The 22017-nt window shown below is 41.8% G+C and overlaps 1 protein-coding gene across 5 annotated transcripts in view; it reads right to left on the reverse strand.

The window, feature by feature from the left end:
• Positions 1-22017, reverse strand: part of FBXL2 (F-box and leucine rich repeat protein 2) — a 123908-nt gene that overhangs the window by 24010 nt on the left and 77881 nt on the right. For 4 of the 5 annotated variants that reach the window (XR_013345301.1, XM_077811105.1, XM_077811104.1 and 1 more), the window contains 6 exons: positions 17566-17660; positions 14748-14816; positions 14566-14661; positions 14140-14266; positions 13871-13945; positions 8654-8784 (listed from right to left, as the gene is read on the reverse strand). Coding sequence is in view for 4 of the 5 variants with exons in the window: in XM_077811105.1 (XP_077667231.1) it covers positions 8654-8784; positions 13871-13945; positions 14140-14266; positions 14566-14661; positions 14748-14816; positions 17566-17660 (593 nt within the window). In the remaining variant the exon portion in view is untranslated. The remainder of the gene's footprint in view (positions 1-8653; positions 8785-13870; positions 13946-14139; positions 14267-14565; positions 14662-14747; positions 14817-17565; positions 17661-22017) is intronic. The other variant, XM_077811106.1, reaches the window with a different exon arrangement.

Consider the following 22017-nt stretch of genomic DNA (forward strand, 5'->3'; position numbering starts at 1 on the left):
CAAAGTACAACTTTCTCACGTACTCCAAACTTTCATAGTTTCAGGGTTTTCTTCTGCCAGACAAACAACATGAGTTCCAGACACTATTTGATGAGGGCAAACTGGTTACTAAGGTGAGCCTCCAGGCAGTGGGTGATGCTGCTGACATCACCTCACGCTCCCTGGTGACCGGAGTCATACTCCGACATGAATCCTTGCTCCAATTGTCCAGACCTCTCTTGAGGACCTCCCCTTCAATAACCAGAAACTTTTTAGTGACAGGACGGAAGAGTCCCTGCACTCACTCAAAGGCTCTCGTGCCCCTCTGCAGTCACTTGGCATTTACACCCCAGACTCTTCCCTCTCTACTTCCAAAGACAACAAGTGCTATCATGACATCAGCAGCATGCTCAATAGCCCCATTACTCTGCCACTACAACCTCTACTCTCTCAACCCTCCTGCTATGTCAGTCTAAGCAACAATTTTGACACTCTCACCAAGATCCGTAAATGTCTCCCTACCCCTCCGTCTTGCCCTCTTTCCCCACAATTGGGGCAAGACCATCACAGACCACTGGGTACTGGACATCATTCACCAGGGGTACTCTATAGAATTCCTCTTTCCCCTCCCCCCCGCTGGCTGTGGAGATCTTCTCTGAGAGGAAGCAGATTGGAAGTTTCTCCTTCTCATTGGAAGTTTCTCCACTTTATGGTTGGTCACTCCCACTGTCAGTTCCATGACCTTCCCTTCGGTATCACCACCAATCCATATGTATTCACAAAAGTCTTCCCCATTGTCACAGCCCACATGCTATGCCTCCGCCACTCCGGGTTTCCCTGCCTAGACAACTGGCTCCTACTGGCCAGGTGGTTAGGTGGTATAGGTGGTTAACAACCATTAATGAAAGGTCTAAGTGTGTGAGAGAGAGCACTATATGGCTACACCTGCCATTGTCATATGCAGTTGAACAGGAAACACAAACTATTCCCCCCTTTTCAGCTAAAGTATAGTAGACCATTGAGGCAACCACCTCCTCTGAGCTATCCAGACTCTTTGCGATATTTATTTATTTATTGGGGCATGCCTGGACACTCTGGTGGGCCAGGCTTTCCTCCTGGCAGATCGGTTTACCATCTTTACTTCTCGCATCACTTTACGCCACAAACCACACACCTGCATCCACAAATGCCTCTCTCTCCTCGATCACATGGCAGTCTGCACCTCTATAATTCCCTATGCCCACCTCCATATGCACTGCCTTCAACTATAGATCAGATGAACCTACAAACCGCAGACAGACCCCTTGGACAAGTCCGTCCCTCTCCTCTGTTTCATCCTGGCCTCCCTCACCTGGCAGACTGACTTGCCCAAGGTACTGATAGGCACCCTGTTACACCTCCTGCCTCCTGCACCACTCTAACTATGGACACCCCCTTACAGGTTGGGGTGCCCACCTGGATGCTCATTCGGCCCAGGGCCTCTGGACACTAAGAGTGGCCAGGATGCATATCAACATCCTGGTTTTGCGAGCTGTCCATTTTGCCTGTCAGGCATTCCTTCCTCTTACACAATCACATCACATTCAACTGCTATCCGACAACATGGTGGCAATTTTATATATCAACAAGCAAGGCAGTGCCAGATTGCCCCCTCTGTGTGTGGAGGCCATCCAACTCTGGAACTGATGTATCAGATAAAATGTCATGATACAGGCCATGTACTTTCCAGGCGCCAGCAACTCTCTCGCGGACATGCTCGGCAGGTCATGCTCAGCGGGTCCTTCTATGCTAACCACGAGTGGGAACTACACAATCCACACTATGCTCAGAATTCCACTGCTGGGGCACCTGGCGTCGGGACCTGTTTGTGACCAACAAGAACCAAAACCTCCCCCTCTTTTGTTCCAGAGCAACACTTGGGATAGACTCACAGGGCAATGACTTTCTCCTGCCCCCCAGTGAAGTCCACTATGCCTTTCTACCCATTCCCCTCCTGCACAAGATTCGATGGGAACAAGTGACGTTCATACAGATAGTCCTCTTTTGGCCTTGCCAAGATTGGTTCATGGACCTCCTCCACCTCTCTGCTCATCACCGGATCCACCTCTGCCCTCACCCAGATCTCCTCACACAGACGCTAGGCCGACTCTGACATCGCAACCTGAGCCTGGTCCATCCCACGGTATTTGGATGGAGCTCGCAAGCAAACAGAGCATGCTCCACCCCAGTGCATGACATTCTCAAGCACAGCAGGAAGCCACCCACCAGGGTCTGCTATCAGGTGAAACAGAAGTGTTTCACCACATGGGCACGCTGACAACATCAGCCACTAGACTCCATCTCCATTCCTATCCTCCTGGACTACCTTCTCCAACTTGAGATGTCGGGCCTATTTGGCTTCCAATACCCACCCTCCTATCCTCCTGGACTACCTTCTCCAACTTGAGATGTCGGGCCTATTTGGCTTCCAGTACCCACCCTCCATTGCCTCTGCTATGGCCTACTTTGCTTACCGGTAAGAGGGATACTGGAGCAGCAGCAACCCACATGGCCTCTTATAGCCTCGGATACGAGCTTGCGGACAATGTGCTTGTGGGTTATTGGACACTACTAAAAAAACTGTTCCGGCTCCAGCACAGGGCACACACGCACACCAACGTTTGGAATCCAAATAGGGACCACACATCTCAAAGAAAGCTCCAGTTACAGTAAATAACCTCCTCTTCTGTAGTTTTGAGCAGCTCATCATAGGTGATTAGCAATCCTTAATGAAAGCCTGGATAGAGCAAACACATAACTGGTGCGAAAATTATTTAGAATGTCAAGCATAAGGGGAAACATGTTTTAGGATCACCCATGTGTTATCCCTTTCTTTGTCTGCATACCACTTATCTTTTTTTTCAATTCTAATTATGTGTGTTACCTCTGCCTCTCACCAACCCTGCAAACCTCTTCTCTAATGCTCCATAACATAAAAACATGCAAAGTGATGGGATATGCTTTAAAAAGAAAGAGCAATCACGCAACTTACTTGCTACACATCTGGTTGAAAAGCACTGAACACTGGTGCACGGGCAGCAGTGGGTGAGAAAGGAAAAGAATGGCAATTCCACCTTCAGATTTGTTGTCCCTGGATCTAATGACGGGGTGTGGAGAGGTGAGCTAACAGCTGTCCTACTGTGTCATTCAGCTAGGGAGCCATGATGCAGACTAGGTTGGGCAATAATACTGGGGCATACTGATCACAGACATTGCACTGATAAGCATGAGGGTGAGTGAGATTCTGGTGTTGGTCTGTTTTGCTGATTGCACCAGATTTGATGCGGCGGTCTAGTGAAATCCTTTCTAGGCAGTGGCTGACATTTTCTCTGTTTATTTCTTTATACTGTGACTAGTTTTGGAGGGGGATGCAGGTGAGTGGCCATCTTAACTGGCAATGGTGTGTGACAGATACATAGATACTGGAACTGAGTTATGGTGCACTCTTGGTGAAGATCTGAGGACACTGTTTTTAGGAAACTACAATTATAGTTAAGTAATTTTCTCTTTCTTCCAAGGTAAGCATCCTCAGAATAGTCATACTCTTTGGAAACTACAGAGGTAAAGTGAGGTACCTCTGCTAAGGAAATCGAAGAAGAAAAACCAGGACAGACAGACACAGTGAGAGATTCCAAGCTATGTAAGACAAACCAGAGGGAGGAAAGAGTTGTAACTCAACTTGGAAATAAATATTATAGATGAAATTTTAATTCATTCATGACACCTGAATAGCAGTGCATAGGGAGCAGCCATGACTGCCTTGTAAGAGTAGAGCTATCACTGAAGGCTGCCTAATGTCACGTGTGTGTCAGAATGCATTTATGATTAATACAATTCTTGACTGAGATCATTCTAAATAATCCTTACACAGGTAAGGTTTAAGTAGTTGTGTGTTTCAAAGTGCTAACCATAAAGCACTACTCAGAAATGCCTCAGAATCTCATCTCCTTCCCAAGTCTACCCAGTGTAGGGTCACTGAGTAAATACTCTCTGTAATACAGGAACCCTCTTCTCTCAAAAGGGCTATATTGAACATCCATGAGCAATCCTTTATAGGCTTGTTAAGTCCATGTTCTGTGATCTTGAGCAGCTCATCATAGGTGGTTAACAACCGTTAATGAAAGGTCTAAGTGTGTGAGAGAGAGCACTATATGGCTACACCTGCCATTGTCATATGCAGTTGAACAGGAAACACCAACTATTCCCCCCTTTTCAGCTAAAGTATAGTAGATCATTGAATGCTGATTTTACTCTATTAAGTACATAGGATATTTTCTACTTAGAAGTATTGCAGAGTTGGTAATACTTGAACTGTTTTCTTCCCTTTCTCCTCAAGAGAGGGTGCATGCATTGCCAAAGCACCTTTCTGATTCATTCGATTCCTTACTCTTTCCTAAAGTAGAGAGAGAAATAGATGCTAAGAGCGTGAATAAGAAGCAAGGCACTGGCAATCATGATCTGAGTTTAATCACCATAGTACATTTTTGTTCCCAGCCTCTTGAGGTGGTCCCAGCAACTAGATTAACTGCAAACAGAGAGGAGCTGGAAAGAGCTGAGATCCAGGACATCCTGGCACACAGGCATCAAGCGGATTTAAATGTGCCTCCCCACCAAGACATATGACTCTATCTCTGCTTCCAAGATGCTTCAATGCCTCAGTCTCTGAACTGGAGTTAAACATCACCAGGGCCCTTCAGCTCATCATAGCTCTGCTTTGATGTACCAGTCTTATATGCAGTCACACTCAACTCTGCTCTCCTTGAGAATTTCTTCCATCAGACTTTACAAACCAAACTAATTTCAGACATCTGGGGAACCCTGAAGGAGACTGTAGCGGGGTGGCCACCCGCTCCTGCCTGGAAGGGCCTAAAACAGCCCTGGGAGAAGGCTGGGGCAGGGGAAAAGCTGGGCTGATTGGCAGAGCAGCCGTAGCTGGGTGCCACGCCCCAAATGGACCAGCGGGCCTTATAAAAGTCAGGGAAGCCAGGAGCAGAGGAACTCCCTCTCTAGCCCTGAGAGGGAGGGACCTGGCTGCAGAGACCTGAATAGAGGACCTAGTTTGGAGCAGGGCTGGGGAAAGGCCAAGGGAGCTGGGGAGCTCTGGCCTAGGAAAGCCCCAGGCTGCAGGCCTGGGAAGGCCTATTAGGTACCTATTAGGGAGTTGCAAGGGCAGCCACAGGTAGGCAGAGGCAGCAGGTCCAAACCCTCGCCTGTGATGAGTGGCTTATACTGCAGTCTGCCCCAGGAAGCAGGGGCTAGTTGGTGACTGGCAGTAGCCTAAGACTGAGGCAAGATGGGGATAGTGGAGGGGGTTCCCCTGGGAGGGGGAGACCCAGAACTGTGGGGGTACTGCCAGGGGGCAGCAGGTAAGGGGGCACCAGGGTCCTGAGAGGGACATGGGGGCCAGCAGTGGTGGTGAGACACCGGCCTGAAAAGGGCGCTCCGGAGGCTGGAATGTTAATTCCCTGAGATGACCAGCAGGAGGCGCTGCCGGTGAGTCTGAGCCCAAGCCCGGTTACAGAGACCAAAGCACTTGTCAGAGGATCTGATGGCTCAAAGTGATAAACTACAGCAGATCCCACACCCCATGCAAGTCATGATCATCCCTCAGGCAGTACAAAGACCAGACATGTTCACTGTTGGCAGGCATTTTGTCTGTTGAGGCATCTCTGGAAGTCAGTGTGGAGTTTCTCCATTCCTGTTAAGACAACTTGAACTGGAGGGAAAAAACCCACTAACAATAACCTGAACTGTCACCTTGGATAAGCCAAGCCAAGCCAAACAAAGGCATTATGGAAGACTAGTGCAGGGTCACATCAGCAAACCAGCTGAACTTAGACAAATACCAACATTTTCTTTAAAAGAAAATAGAAAAAAAATACAAAAAAATTGAATATCAGCACTTAGCTGAGGGAAGAGAGGTGGAAAGGGATATCTAACCAGGTAAGCACTAAATATAGAGCAACTGCTCAATGGAGCTCTGAACCATTATATGGAAAGAAAGGAAACTGGCTAGAAGTTATTGGCCACTGGATTGGGCAGGAAGTTATGTGGCACCAGCTGGTAAGGTGGAGCTTTGAACTTCTAACATCTGATCTGTCATGTGCCAGAGACGAGATCCACACAGTGGGGAGAGGGGAGCACTAACAAATGGTAATTCTGCAGAAAGCCTGAGAACAGCATGCGGAGTTGTAAGACTGATCTCTGGATAGCAAATATTCTTATAAGGCCTGCCCCTAAATTGGCCAGTGAGTAGATCAGCTGATCCAATTTTGGGAAGAGAGTTAGAAAGTTTCTGCAGGTTTTCTAGTTCTTGAAAAGATGTCATTTAGGAGGTACAAAGAAGAAGGGAGTTGTATCTCCAGTTGATTCCCCAACATGAAAATTTTAATACAGTACAATTTTAGTACATAGTCTTGAAGCTCAGTCTATGGCAATTTGCATTATCCTTACTTTGGATGAGAGACAGATCTATGGGGTTCATTTTGTCAGATTCATTTTCCTTGCTAATATCTTGTTACTGTATGAGAAATGGCTGAAGCCTGTCCCCTTGTGGCACTGAGGGAGACTAACAAGCTACAGGATAGTAAATCAAGCTTGCTTAGCTAGCAGTACATTTTATGGTGCCCCACGTTACATGCTTCCTTACATATTTCTTGAGAGATTTCTCATGAGAGTTGTCTTTCCCTTGAAAGGAGGAGTGTGGAACTGATAGGTATTTTAGGCCTCTTTCTTTGCCTTAGAAAGTGAGCCAGGAATGATTTCAAAGTACCTATATTTTTCTGACATCAGTTAGAGAGAGAGAGAGAGAGAGACTCAGATTTGTCCTAACTAGTGGCAATGGGTTTAGATTTTTTAAGGAGTGTGACAAACCAGTTTGAAAATACTCTTGTGACTGAAGCAAGAGCATACATAAGCACTCATAGCTATTTGCATAAGCAGTCAAATTTGGATCAGATACAGACATTGACTTGAGGAGAGTCTTTGTAAATTAAACAAAAGCTCTTTTTTTTCCTACCGATCAGGTTAAAAATGAACTTGGCAGAATGTGCACGGTAATTACACACAATACTGGCATCCAAATATAGTTTGTCAGAATTCTTTTTGATACAAAGTTTACTGATATATATATTTTCCTTAATGGTCCACAATTAAAGTTTAATTGGTCAGCATCCCTAAGAACTGTTATGACTCTTGAATCTGTTTCTGTCATAATTAAGGTTTTAACTTCATCTTAAGAAGCTTAATATTTTTGTATTAAAAAATCAACCTTTAATTAAAAGTGTAAGATATTTTCCTTTTGAGTTGCCCCATAACAGAAATCTTCTTCATGACTAGGGTGGAGGCAGATATCAATTTCTGCGTTAAACAGATTCTTCAAAATATTGAGAAATGAGGATTAACTGTGCAGTGTTACCATACACTATCAAATAGCTATATTTCACTCCTGAGACAGCTGCATTTTCGTGGTTCGTGAAATAAAACCTATGTTGGAACTGCCCACAATTGCAGCACCTAACATGCACATACAGGTTGGCTTGAGATTACTCTTAATACCATTTATCACTTTAAGAAAAGTAGGGAACCCAAGGAAAGGAAACTATAGTGAATACTTACCCTTTAGAGAAAGTTTCCTTAGCATTAAGAGTTACATGAAATTATTTTGGTTCATATAGTGGGCAAAGTGCAGCTAATACCACTATAACATAAAAAGTTAACAGCAAATTTATATTATTTCTGAATTGGCAGATAATTTACTTATAGTAATAACATTATGAAGATAAATTCAGATATACTGAACCAGATTATTTTCCTTGTTCCAGACCTTCTGTGTTGCTCTGGTGGTGTAAAGGGGCCAAAAGCAAAAACATCTCTAGAGCTGAGCATTGTCCCATTGTGGGAGAACCACCAGCTGGCTTTAGGGCAGGCACGGCCAACACCTGTGCCATTCCCACTGCAACCCTCAGCGTAAGGGCATTACAATCTGAAGGAGGGAGAGGTGTAGCCCAAGTGCTACTATACTGTAGCTATTCTTGGCTGGCATATTGGACCTAAAGGCTGTTCTAAGTACACTAGTGCCAGGAAAGAATGAGACAGAGGATCAGGGAGTTGCAATTAGCTTCATTTTGAGCCACCCCACCTCTGCTGTGCCCATCAGATACTGGGTATAGATGACAAATTTAGCCCATTGTGCATTTAAGTCTAACAGTGCTGGGCAGCATAGCATACTAATGGCAAAACACACCTAAAATGTCACCTTAGTGTAGTTCTAGTTAAGTATTTCAGGTATGATTTACAGTACTATTTGTAAGGCAAAAGAAGAAGATACCGAGCCATAAAATGTAGTATCTATTGGACAGATCCTCAGCTCATGGAAATTGTCATATGACAACTCACAGCAGCTGAGGATCCTTTGTATGTATCTATGAAGTAATATAGAGTCAGTTAGTAACTGTGACTTAATTCTTTTTCCTCTTTTCACATGATATGCAGGGGTTGGGGTTTTGCCCTGATGCTGAACACCCTTAACTCCAATGGAAATCAATGGAAGTTGAAGGTGCTCAGAATTTCATAGGAGAAACTTAATCTCCCAGGATCAGGCCAATGAGGAATACAAAAATTGTGACATACTCACTTCAATCTCGGACAGTTTAGACCAAGGGCTGTGAGAGAAGCATCTGTAAGGTTGCTACAACCAGAAACACACAGTGACTGAAGTCTGTGGCATCCTCTACAAATTTTTACAATGCCTTCATCTGAAATTTGCTGCAACAAATAAAAAAGGTTGAAGTTTATCCTGCTATCAAGTAATTTGTCTAGGAATAAAAATAGAGCCATGCAATATGACATCAGATCAACAGTGTGCAACCATGATAAGTTGTCTATTTTCATCCACAAAACATCAGCAGGAAATCACACACCAGGAAAGCACACACTGCTTCTTTGAGACAACCACCACATAGGATTCCTGCTCACCCACATCTTTTTGTAGATTTGAGATTCTGTTCTAAGGCAGTGTGAAGCTAGGTTTTCTCCCATCCTTGGCATGGTTTTCATATGGTAAATATTTTAATTTACAATCACATGCAGTTTGTATTTTTAGGGGAGCTTTTCCTTCCCACAAATTTAGGGATTAACTAAGAAATGTCTAGAGGGAGTTGAGGCACTAGCAGTTAGAATGAAAGATGAGGGAGGGGCTCATGCCCAATGCCACAGACTGCCAAAAACTAACAGCGATTACCACCTGTCTTGCACTGGGGATGCAAAACCCAAGAGTGGGAATCCTATAGTATGGTATCTTCAAAGAAACAGAATTACAGGTCAGCAGCTATTCCTTATCCCCATTTTACAGAAGGTATGTTGAAATACAGAGATTTGCCCCAAATTACCCAGGAAGCCTGCAGCAGACCCAGGAAAAGAACCTAGACCTCTCATTTCCCTGGCCTTTGAGTTAATCTTTCATTATAGTGTTCTGGTTTAGCCACTCTGATAGAGAGAACTAACTTATGTTCTGAATTGCCTGCTGTTGAATTTGCATGGTCATTTTCTGAAACAGGCATAATTGAAAACAGCTCCTCAATACTAGTTGCATGCATGATATGAATAGTCTTCTAGGACACAATGAAAGATTATAATATTTAGAAACAAGATGAATTGTGCCAGTTCTTCTGGATCCTCCTATCTGAAAGAAGTGTTTTTCCTACTTTGGTAACTTAACATCTTCCAAATAATTTATCCTTTGTGTTAATACAAGCTCATTCCTCTTTTGATTGTCATTCCCATGTGATGAAAACAGTGATTTCTCCTGCCTTTTGAGATGACTGTGTTTATTGTTTTTATGAGCCTATCATCTAGATATGTTTATATGACCTTATTTCTGAAGCTAACCACTACCACAAACATTACTTTAGGTAGCAAAAAAAAACCCAAAACCAAAAACACCCCAAAAAACAGTCTTGGAACTTAGATTAGCACAGCCCAGAAAGATATGCATTGGTAATATACTATATTTTCCCATCTGAAAACCTGAAGCAGTTTTCATGATTCCAGAATACTAGCAGATTAAAAAACAGGTACACCTCATAGCTACACCTGATGTAAATCCCCCTGGATCCACAGACAGGAGAATAGATTTTAGAGTTTCCATCTTGAACCATTTTAATTTGATAGACGTATTGAACCATTTTAGACTTAATATTGGTCCTGCACCTTCTGGCATTGTGGCAAGAGCGTATATCTTAAATTCTTGACTGAATGGCTCCTACTATTTTACTTGGCGCCAACGATCTAGAATTTTTCTTATTTTTGTCTTTGAATATGATATTATTGTGACAGTAGTAAGAAGATAATTGAACTTGACTCGGTGACCACTGGAGAAGGATACATTAATCCTACATTAATTTGTAAACCAAACCCCCTCTCTCTGAAATTATCCAAGATTTCACAGCACCTAGTTCCTTTTCATGAAAGAGCATAATTAAATCCACAGTGCTCATAAAGATGTTTGCAATCCACAGACCATATAAATTCTGAATACAATACCTCTTGAATATGAGGTATAATAATAATCTCCATGGGCAATGCCAGTTCACTTTATTACCAAGTCAATGCCATGCTAACTTCCAAGAACCACAAAAATGAACCTGCAAATCTTGTTAGGGATGGATCGCACTTCTGAGTTTAATAAGCTCCATAGTGCTAACCTGTGAACCATGTAAGCAACAGGCTGCACCAGTACCTCTGAGAACATGCTTCATAGCAGTAAGCTATTGAGCCAGATTCTTCAAAGCAGTGCAAAACCACCAGTCCAATATGCCCCAAAATTGACAACCAGCTTACGGAGAATTACCCTACTGTAAAGGTAATCTTCCAGTGACAGAGTCAACGTAGGGGCTCTTATAAAACTCATACTTTCAAGTACTAATACAGCAGAGAAGATGAGCGGGCATGGAATGTCATGCACTACACTGGATCTTCAGCAGCACTTTGGGGCCCCCTGTGGCTGTTGTAACCTAGTGTAAGTTAGCACAGAATTCAGACTAGTCCAGTTGTCACCAACCAGTCGATCACAATCGACTGGTACATCCTGGAGACTCTCCCAGTCAATCACGATCTCTGGCCACTAAAAGTCCGGCAGTGCAGCGGAGCTGTCACTACGGCAGGCTCCCTGCCTGCCCCAGCCCCACGCCCTTGTGGCCCCGGGGGAGAGAGGGGACAGGGGAATCTGTGTGCTGTTCCTGCCTGCAAGCACCACCCCCGCAGCTCCCATTGGCCGTGAACGGGGAACTATGAGCAATGGGAGCTGCGGGGATGGTGCCTGCAGAGAGGGGCAGCGTGCAGAGCCATGTACCTCTTCCTGAATCCAAACTCCTTCCCAGAGCTTGCACCCCTCATCCCCTCCTGCACACCAACCCCCTGCCCCAGGCTCAGCCTGGAGCCCCCTCCCACATGCCGAACCCCTTGACCCCAGGGCAGAGCCCACACCCCCTCCTGAACCCCAACCCCCTGCCCCAGCCCACTGAAAGTGAGTGAGGGTGGGGGGAGAGTGAGTGACGGAGAGGGAAAGGATGGAGTGAGTGGGGCAGGGCCTCAGGGAAGGAGCGGGGTAGATCCTGGGTTGCACTTAAATTCAAAAAGTGATCTTGTGAGTAGAAAGGTTGGAGACCACTGAGCTAATCTAACAGTTGCTGAGGGACCAGCCTGCACAGAGCTACATCAAGACCAGGTAAGGCCCCCAAACTGGTGCTCCATGTAGGCTAGCCACATCCCAGGATCTGGCCCATTGTTTTGTGAAGCTTCTTAATTCCTTGAATCAGAATATTTGTCTTACTGAGGTTTACAATCTCTGCGGATGTATTATGCTACTTGAACTAAAGATATTTGATTTATGAAGCTTAGAAACTATTCCATGAAGCTTCTAAACACTTGTGGTGAATGCATATTCATTCAATCAAATTTAGTTTTATAAATTTTATTTATTCTGCTTTTGAATGCAAAGCTTTTAAGTTCTTTGAAGCGTACCTCTTGGATTAGAAAGGTTATCCCAACTCTTCAAGCAGCAATTGAAGAATCTCTACATTCTGCAGAACTCCAGAAGTTCAAATAGTCAAATTAGCTACCCAATCTTAAAAAAATAGTCCTATGCATTAAATCTTACAGAGGACAAAAAAATCAATTATGAGGGTCCCATTTTAGAAGCCAGATTGCCAAAGAATACTGAATTATTTTTGAGTTTGAATTCAGATCCCATATAGGCTGAAGAAATAGTGGAACGGTGATATCACAAAAGTTTAGACACTGAATGTTTAGCAGCTGAGCAACTGAGAGGGACAGATTCTTAGTCAGACTTCTTGGGTTTTGTTGTAGTAACATCTAATTATGTGACTAACATTTTAGATGCAGAAAGATTGTTAAAAGCTTCTATACCCTTGTCCCTTCAGTTAAGATGTTAGAGTTCACAATAAACAACCATGAGACCTCCCAGAGGTCCTGCAGCAAAATCAGATTCAAACAGAAAAAAAAAGTTCAGACCTCCTTTATATGGCAAATAAAAAAGGAGAAAAGCTCCATTTCCAACCTGGATCTTTAAAGAAAATAAGCATGCAAAACTTCAAGAAGAAATGGATAAGTTGTTTTTGCTGTTTTTTAAGAAAGTTAGAGACCGAAAGAAGTAAGGATTGTAATGGAAATTGCCTCACCGTCACAACCTAGACATTCATCTCATGGAAGGCACAAGCTCTGCATTCACAAAGTTTTTAACTACTGCAAGACTTCTAATATAGCTTATAATGTTTGCAGTGTTCTAAGATATTTAAGACTTTAGCATCTAATAAGTCCACAATTTCCCATCCAACCTTAATACAAATGGTCCCATGCTGGAGTACTCATTGAGGAATAATGAATAAAACAGATTTGAAGGTTTCAGACCAAGTAGTTTTTGTGATATGCTCTTGCAATAAACAGCAGAAAACTTTTTCAAAAGTAAAAAACTACAGTTTTTCATAGTTCTGTAACCAAAGAACGGAGGGGCCAATTCACCTCCCGTTTCTCTCTCTCTCTTTTTTTTTTTTTTTTCAGTTCTCTTCTCTGAAAGTAACCATTAGAAATTTCAGGCAAAAAGGAGACTTCCCCCATCTTACAGAGTTAGATTGGAGTAAATCAGGCTTATAAAATGATACCATCAAACAAATATATTTTCAGTGCAGTGTGGGATGCACTGAATTAGATAAACAGCAGCAATTTCCATTCATAGGTAAATGAGCAACATTATGTTGAGAATATATGCTTTTCTCTCCTGCTATCAAGGACTGTCCTGACATAATCTAGCAGCTGTAATGCTACTAGATATTTTTTTTTAAACTATCCAGCACACAAGAATGTGTTTAGCACCTCATAGACATGGTCTCTGCCCAAAGAACTTACAATTAAAAATGGACCACAGATGACAGACTTTGGGGCTTGGGGCCTGGAAGAACAGGATAACATAACATCAGTAAGACTGCATGGTTACTTTGATTGTATACAGTCCATGGAAGTTGACTGATTCCAGTTACTAGTTAAAAGCTAAAGCTATCTACAACTAAAAATAATGGAAAGCCAAAGGTTCCAAATCTTCATTCAGCTGTGGAAATATTCAGCTGGTTTATGGCCTCCAGGCAGCACAGGCCATGTTCCACTCAGCTATTTTATCAACACTGTGACTGAAATATTCTGTGACTTGTAGAAACGTGCTGTCCCAACTATGCAAAAGCATAAGACTTGAATTCATCAATGTCTGAAAAACATTTTGAGATCCTTAGATAAAAGGTGCTATAAAAGTAGAATGGACTCTTTCAAAGCTTAAAATACATACTGTGCATGACTGCAAGTTCAGGATTATAAGTTCACGACAGTGATTTTGAATGTGTTTCAGTGCTTCGTCTTCCAACTGTATTAATGAAAAAAAATAGCAAGAAAGGCATTAAAAGTTAAAAGCACTACAAATGTACACACCTTATAGTGTTAAAAACAAAAAGACACTAAAACAAAAACATCATCATCTAAATTCAGGGAGGTCTTCAAAATACCAAAATATAAAGTGTACTCCTAAAGGATTATCTTGACACGCAAGCAGTTATGTACCTGTGTGCAACCTCTAAGAAACAGTGCTTTTAGTCCACTGCACCCTTTCACCAGTGCTTCAATACCATCCTTCGTAATCTGATCACACCAGGAAAGATTCAAATGTTCCAGATTTCTGCAACCCTCACTGGGAGAATTTAAAAAAATGCATAAAGTTAAATCCAACCTTAGAATGGTGATAACAGTGAAAAACCCAAATGAAACATGGTGTTACAAATTCATGATGGAGAACTGTGCCAGGGCTCTACAGAAAAGACATGGGAAAAGACCACACATAAGCACTATACATTACACCTTTAGAAATGCTAGGTATAGTGCATATATGAGGCTGATACATAGTATTAAGTTTCAAGACATATTGAGAAAATTGTGATTTCAGTAAAATGTTCTTCAAAATAGTTTTTTAACATGAATAAATATTCTTACCTTAAACCTTTCAAAGAGCTGTTTGTAATAGATACACACGATGTCAGATCCAGATGTTTCAGCTTGGAACAGAATTTGCTAAGGCTATAACACGTGCTGCAAAACAGCAGACACTCTAAAAATATCTTCAGCTACTTCTCTTTTCAAATTTCACTATCACATGAAAAAAGCTTTTCACCTACCTGTCAGTAATTTTTGTACATCCGTTTAGATTTAAATGTTCAATGTTTCTACAGTTCTGTGCAAATGTCCTAAAACAGCAAGAAAAAGTTAATGAAATTTTATATGGAGTAAGTTATAATTGAGCCACTAGAGCGCACTCTCCCCTCAACCTCTTCTAAAATACAGAAACAGCCAACAACCTTGAGATGTGGGCCACAAAGTAAATTTCAGATCAAATTGTCAAAGGGGCTGCTTCTTTCTTTTGCCAGAGTTCTTTTGTAAGTTTTTGTCTCTGTTAACTGGCAAAACCAATGTAGTTCCTATCATTTTCCCTCAAACTTGATTTTAGGGAGAAGTCTACTTCTGTTGTCTCCTAGATCTGTCCTGCTTTACACCTATTAACTCAAAACATTAACAGGAATAGGAGAGAGCAAGTATCACCACATTTGGATATTTGACTCTAGTTAAGCCGCTGGGCAGAGGATCACTCATTTTTCTGTTGTATTACTGAATCCTCAAATGGGTCACATTAGGGGCCGATCCTTCCTAAGTCAAAGGGAAGTGAAGATGCCCAGCAGTCTACAGGATGAGGCCCTGAAGCTACTGGATTATCCATGTAGGTCCCCTAGACCTATACTTTGGTCATTCATAAACTATAATATATGCAACTGGATGAAGTACTACCATCAGCTGGGTCTGAATTGTAAAGATGATTGTTGTCACTATTGTGTTAAAAACCTGTATAGAACATTACCCTAATTACCTGGAGGAAATACATAAATATCAGACTGCACAGATGAAAAGAAAATTTACAGCTACACAGCCTTTGAGAACAGTATTTTTATATCTAGGTTTCCTCCAACTTTATTAATTTTATGGGCACAGTTGGAGGCACACACACAAGAACAGCTCTGCCTGGAGTTTTGCCTTGGTTAACAGATGCAACTACACACACCGCTGGTAATAGTTGCTGGCTCTCCAATGTGGATTGAAAACAAGGGGGTTGGGGGAGAGAAGAAACAGCTGGTAGTTATATGGTTGATAGTTTCCACTTGAATCATCAAAACGGCTATTCCAAAGTTTAAGTATTTACTGGAGGGAAACTTACATTTATGAGACAAACGAGACTTCTGTAGATTACTCTCAACATTTTCTCCAGTCTGCAATAAACTGTAGGAATAGTAAACCTATTGGGAAAATTGTGTCCTGCAAAACCCATGTGTGGATACAGGTACCGCAACTAAGCAATATTTATGCATCTGACACCTCTTTCAGTGACTGGGAATTATTTTTAACATAAGCATGGTAAAACAAAAGGGGTGAGAAAGCAGATCTGAAAACAGAACAGCACTTCCTAACTATTTCCCTAAAGAAAGCTTAGATCACTTACTATTTACTGGATTTTCTCTGACTTGGAGTGTATACAGACTACTCCTTTTCCCACTAGTTGCTGTCACCAGTGCAGCTCCACCAATGGTAGTCACTGTGGAAACACTAGGGTACGCGGGCCACCAGCATGTAAACCATGTCATCTAACTCTCTGTTATTTCCTGTTTGCATCATTTACTTGAATGAGCTCATGAATATTCTGTGTACTTCTTTAATTTATCTGTATAACCTCATACATCTTTTCAGCACCTGCCTGTAATCTGAACCACAAATAAACAGTTATAAATGTCAACACTGTTAGTATTCATAACAGGGAAGGGGCGGGGATGCTAGGGAACCTGATTCTCTCAACAAATCCCAACATTTGAAAAAAGACTAAACCAGCCTCAGGATTTGAAGAGACTCAGTGAGGTTATTTAAGTACTCTTAAATGAAATTATGGCCCATCTCACTTCTCTGCTATGGGCCTCACGGCTCATCCAAATGGAAGCACACTAAGATGTCAAAGTTACAGTGCAGATAATTGACATAAAGTAAGTTATTCCAGAAGGATAAGAGCTTCTCACTGGAAAAAAAAAAATAAGGAAAAACTAAGGTTTCCTCTTGAGAATATTTTAGTAAATTATAAAGTTATTCAGTTTTTAAAACAGTTGTAAAGGTTGAAAAAGTTTCCAGACATCTTCATAGAGAATATTAATGTTAGGTTTAACTGGTCTTTTCCTTTCCTTTTTATGCTCTGGAAAACAAGCTTTCCTTTTATAAAACATGGCTTTTTTCCTTAAAAGATGTTGTTTTGTTCCTACATGATTTTTGTTGTAAGTTTTATATTTTTATTGATTCCAACATAATTTTTCATTTTAAATAGGAAATTTTTGACTGATTCCAGCAATAACTTTGTTTTATAAAGCAGAGCATGTTCTATTTGAAACAGAAAATTTGGTTGCTTCTTGTTTTTTCCCCTACTCTTTATAAAGAAATTCTGTTATTAGTATGGGTTTTTCATTTTGAAAAGAATGCATTGTTTCTTGCCAACTCTTTTTTTTATGTTGAAAAGAAAATTTGGTTGGTTCTATATATGGCTTAGCTATTTAAAAGCAGCAAGGCTTCTATTGAGAAAACACAGTTTATCTTTTAAAACTAGTCATGAAAAGGAAAGAAATAAACTGTTCACCACGAATTTGTTGAATACTTACTCCAGAAAACCTTTTTTTTTCCAGGTGCAAACAACTAGTCAGCAGAAATATGTTCCATTGTTAAGCATTTAAAATATTCAAAATCAGTAATAGCTGGGAAAACTAAAAATGATCTCTCACTCTTCTCATTACTTAATTCATTTCAAGAAAATATTAACTATTCTCTGCCCAAACTGGAATTCACATTGAGTGATTACATTAAGTCAGAAAGATTTGTACAAAGATGTCTAAATCAAGTTGTGGATAGATTACTTACTTCAAAGCGGAGTCTCCAACACCAAGACATCCTCTCAAACTAAGCTGCCTCAGGAACCCACCACACCTTTTGGAAATATTTTCCACCACACGACCCTTAAACCATATAAAAGTAAAGTTTTAATAAATGCTGTTTTGACATACCTAATATTATAAACAAATACGAAATCTCAATGCTGAGTTCCCACCCCTGCCATTCTCCTCCAGAAGGAGATTTCTAAAGCATGTAAGGAAAAAAGTACTTCTCATTAAAGATCTGTACCAACTCCAATTGAAGTAAATGGCCAAACTCCCGCTCACTTCAGTGGTTTTGGACTGAGACTTCAGGCAATCTGGTGAAAAGAACTACTATTTGCTTCAGCAAAACTCAATGGTAATATATTGCTGAAACAAAGTTTTTTGAAACAGATACTTGTACACTTAGGCCCCAATCCTGCAAACACTAATGCACATTAGTCATCCCATTGAGTTATTATATATTTAAGACCTTGTCTACACTACAGCACTGCAGCTGTGCTCCTGTAATGCCACATGGTAAACGTTTCCTACAGCAACAGAAGGGATTTTTTCACTGTAGCTAATCCGCCTCTCCAAGCGGCAGTTCCTAGGTCGACAGAAGAATCCTTCCTTTGACCTAGCCGCATCTACTGCGGGAGTTAGGTCAGCTTAACTATGGGGCTCACACCTGTGTTTACAAAATCTGATTATTATTGCTAAGCTTAGGTTTAAGTCCTCAAAGATACACATACTTTATACACCTCTCTGCATTTTTAAACTTACAGGCATTTGCTCCAGAACACTATTTATTCATGTCTCTCAACTGAATGGCATGATTCAACATGCAGACTGAAAATAGCATTACCGTTAAAAAATGCCCCTTAAAGAGAATTATGGTATTACACCCCTCTCTTCCACCCTGATTTTTTTTTTTAGTGGGGAGGAGGGCGATACATTAGTTCAGCGGTTCTCAAACTGTGTTTGGGATCCCAAAGTGGGTCTCAACCCTGTTTTAATGGGCATGGGCTGCTGTTAGACTTGCTGGGGTCCAGGGCTGAAGCCCAAGCCCAAGCCCCACCACCTGTGGCTGAAGTCCAAGCCCCACTGCCTAGGGCCAAAGCCCAAGGGCTTCAGCCCTGGATGGCGGGGCTCAGGTTACAGGCCCCCTGCCTGCCTAGGGCTGCAGCCCTAGAGCTTCAGCTTTGGCCCCCAGCCTGGGGTGCTGGGGCTCGGGTGGACTCAGGCTTCGGTCCCCCGCTCCTGGGGTCGTGTAGTAATTTTTATTGTCAGAAGGGGGTCGCGGTGCAATGAAGTTTGAGAACCCTACATTAGTTTATACCAAAAGGCAGAAGCATTATATATTGTTGACCACACCACCACTTTGCTAAGTACTTACTAAGTGGAATAATTTTAAGGGAGCAATTAAAACTTTAATAACTATAGAAGCCAAAATAAATATAATTACAAAATTGATCATTTTATTTATTAAACAAATGTATATTTAACTGCACAAGAAAAGCAAGCATTTTTAAAAACAAAACATTTTAAAATTAGAGCAGATCAAATACACAAAGGTTTTATGTTCCTTCTCTATCTTGAAAGGAAGTTATACTGAAATACGGGCAAACACACAACTTCCCCAAATACAGTATTTTTAATATTTTATTATTCACTGCTAATCCAAATGTACTGGCTAACATTATGTGAAAACATTTTGCTCTATTATGAGGCATCATTTCTCATTGTTAAGTAACAGAATGTTTAAATTCTATACGATTTCTAGAGTAAAGATGACAAACTAAATTTGATAATACACTTCCTGAGATGCTGTGATTTTTTAATCTAGGCTCTGATTAGTCACAACTGCTTACTAATTACTTCTAATGAAAAGAAGAAAAAACATCACCAAAATAAACGGAATATAGTGTAGATACATAAACCACGAAAATGCACAAATGCCAACTGTAACATGTAATTATTGAAGAAAAAGCTCCAGAACAATAATATTTCAGATTTAATCTAAAGTTAAAAGATGCACAAATAAAAATATATTTTAAATTTTCCAAACCCAACTGTTTTAGGAATGTTCAAAATATTACCAACTAAGTTGTATATGGTTGGCCACAGAGTTGTGAACCAATAGGTCATAATGACATGGCCCCAGAGTGCTCATTGTGTACAATGCTTAAATTGAATTATAAACCTCATACTAAAAGTTGCCTCATGATGAAAGTTATTAAAAATATGTTGCATCAGTTATTGATTCTGTATTGAAAATATCTTTCAGATACGAGAAAGGCAACATATAGTTCTTCTTGAAATGCAGTCCCACTTCATTAGTGGCCTCAAAGTATAGATTATGGATCTACAAATTTAAATATATCCACATGATTTTTAACACGACTAGCTATAATTATTGCCTTGTGGGACAAACTTTCAAAAATATATTCTAAAGACTTACCTGAAATTTTGCACACGAATTTTCATGACTAAACTTGCATATGTAAAAACCATATTTGTCTGCACAAATCTGGTATGTCTAACTACCCAATCTGGATACACAAAAGCTTAGACAAGAAAACATAGGAATGGCCATACTGGGTCAGACCACTAATTGATCTAGTGGACTATCCTGTTTTTTAACAGTGGCCAACGCCCAGATGCTTCAGAAGGAACGAACAGAACAGGGCAATTATTTAGTGATTCCATCCCTTGTTGACCACTCCCACCTTCTGGCTGTCAAGAGGTTTAGGGACACCCACAACATGGGGTTGCATCCCTGACCATCTTGGCTAATAGCTGTTGATTGGACATACCCTTCATGAACTTCTCTAATTCTTTTTTGAATCCAGTTAAACTTGACCGTCACAATATCCTCTGGAAACGAGTTCAACAGATTGACTGTGCAGTGTGTGAAGTACTTCCTTATGTTTGGTTTTAAACATGCTGTATATGAATTTTATTGGGGGACCCCTGTTTTTGGGGGGGGGTTATGTAAAGGAATAACAACACTTCCTCCACACCATTTCTAATTTTATAGACCTCTAGCAAATCCCCTCTTAGTCTCTTTTCTAAGGTGAACAGTTCAGAAGAGGGGGTTCAGGGAAAATTTTCTTTCAGGATGGGGTCTGCATCAAGTATGGCCTTCAAACAACCCCTAATCTCTCCAAGCTCATCATCAGAAGCAAGCTCCACCCAGAGAGGGACACATCAACTCAAAGTGGCACCACACCCTGCCAGAACAACAGATGCAAACCCTGCAGACATATCTCTACAGCTACAACGATCAACAGCCCCCCCCACCCCCCCACACCTTTCAAGATCCATGGGTCCGACACATCCTTATCAAAGCATTTGGTGTACCTCATCCAGGGCACTAACTGCCCCAATAGCAACTATGTGGGTGAGACCAGACAATCACTATGCTCTCAAATGAACTCACACAGAAAATTGATAAAAGACAAAAACACTGTCACTTGTGGGTGAACACTTTTCATAAAGTGATCACTCTGTACCTGATCTATCAGTCCTCATCCTAAAAGGAAACCTGCACAACACTTTCAAAAGATGAGCCTGAAAGCTTAAATTCATAACTTTGCTAGACACTAAAAATCATAGACGGAATAGAGACACTGGGTTTATGATTTACTACAACAAACTGTAACCCACTAACAACTCCCACCCCCAGTTATGTCTCTCCCCTTCCCTTCCCTTTCCTCCCTATAAATAGAGGAGTGTTAACAGGCCTCTTCACCTTGAATAATCCCTTGAAATGTGAGTTATCTGCTTATGCTAAACAGTCTGTTCAAATACTTGTATTTGGCAGTGACACTTTGAGTCAGTTTCCCAGACCTGAAGAAGAGTTCTCTGTAAGCTTGAAAGCTTGTTTCTCTCACCAACAGAAGTTGGTCCAATAAAATATATTACCTCACCCATCTTCCCTTTCCAATATCCTGGGATCAACACAGCTACACTACCACTGCATTATGTGGAGTAATTTTGTACTGTCTTCAAACTTCGTCACCTCCCTATTTATGCCCTTTTCCAGAACATTTATGAGGAAGGCTACGTGTCTGTCACGGAAGTCACGGATTCCATGACCTCTGTGACTTCTGCAGCAGCCAGTGTGACTGGCTCTGGGGCTCAGGCAGCCCCTGGGCCAGCAGCAGCAGTTTGGCTGTGGGAGGGGGCTCAGGGCAGGGGCTTGAGATTCGGGGCAATGCTTACCTCGGGGAGAGGCTCCCCAGAAGTGGCCAGCATGTCCCTGCAGCTCCTAGGCGGAGGGGTCAGGGGCCTCTGCATGTTGCCCCTGCCTGCAGGCACTGCCCCTGCAGCTCCCCTTGGCTGCAGTTCCCAGCCAACGGGAGCTGCGGAGACGGCACTTGTGGCGGGGCCAGCACATGGAGCTCCCCTAGCCTTCCCTCCCCCTAGGAGCTGCAGGGACATGCCGTCTGCT

This window comes from Eretmochelys imbricata, chromosome 2, assembly GCF_965152235.1.
Source record: "Eretmochelys imbricata isolate rEreImb1 chromosome 2, rEreImb1.hap1, whole genome shotgun sequence".
Lineage (NCBI taxonomy): Eukaryota > Metazoa > Chordata > Testudines > Cheloniidae > Eretmochelys > Eretmochelys imbricata.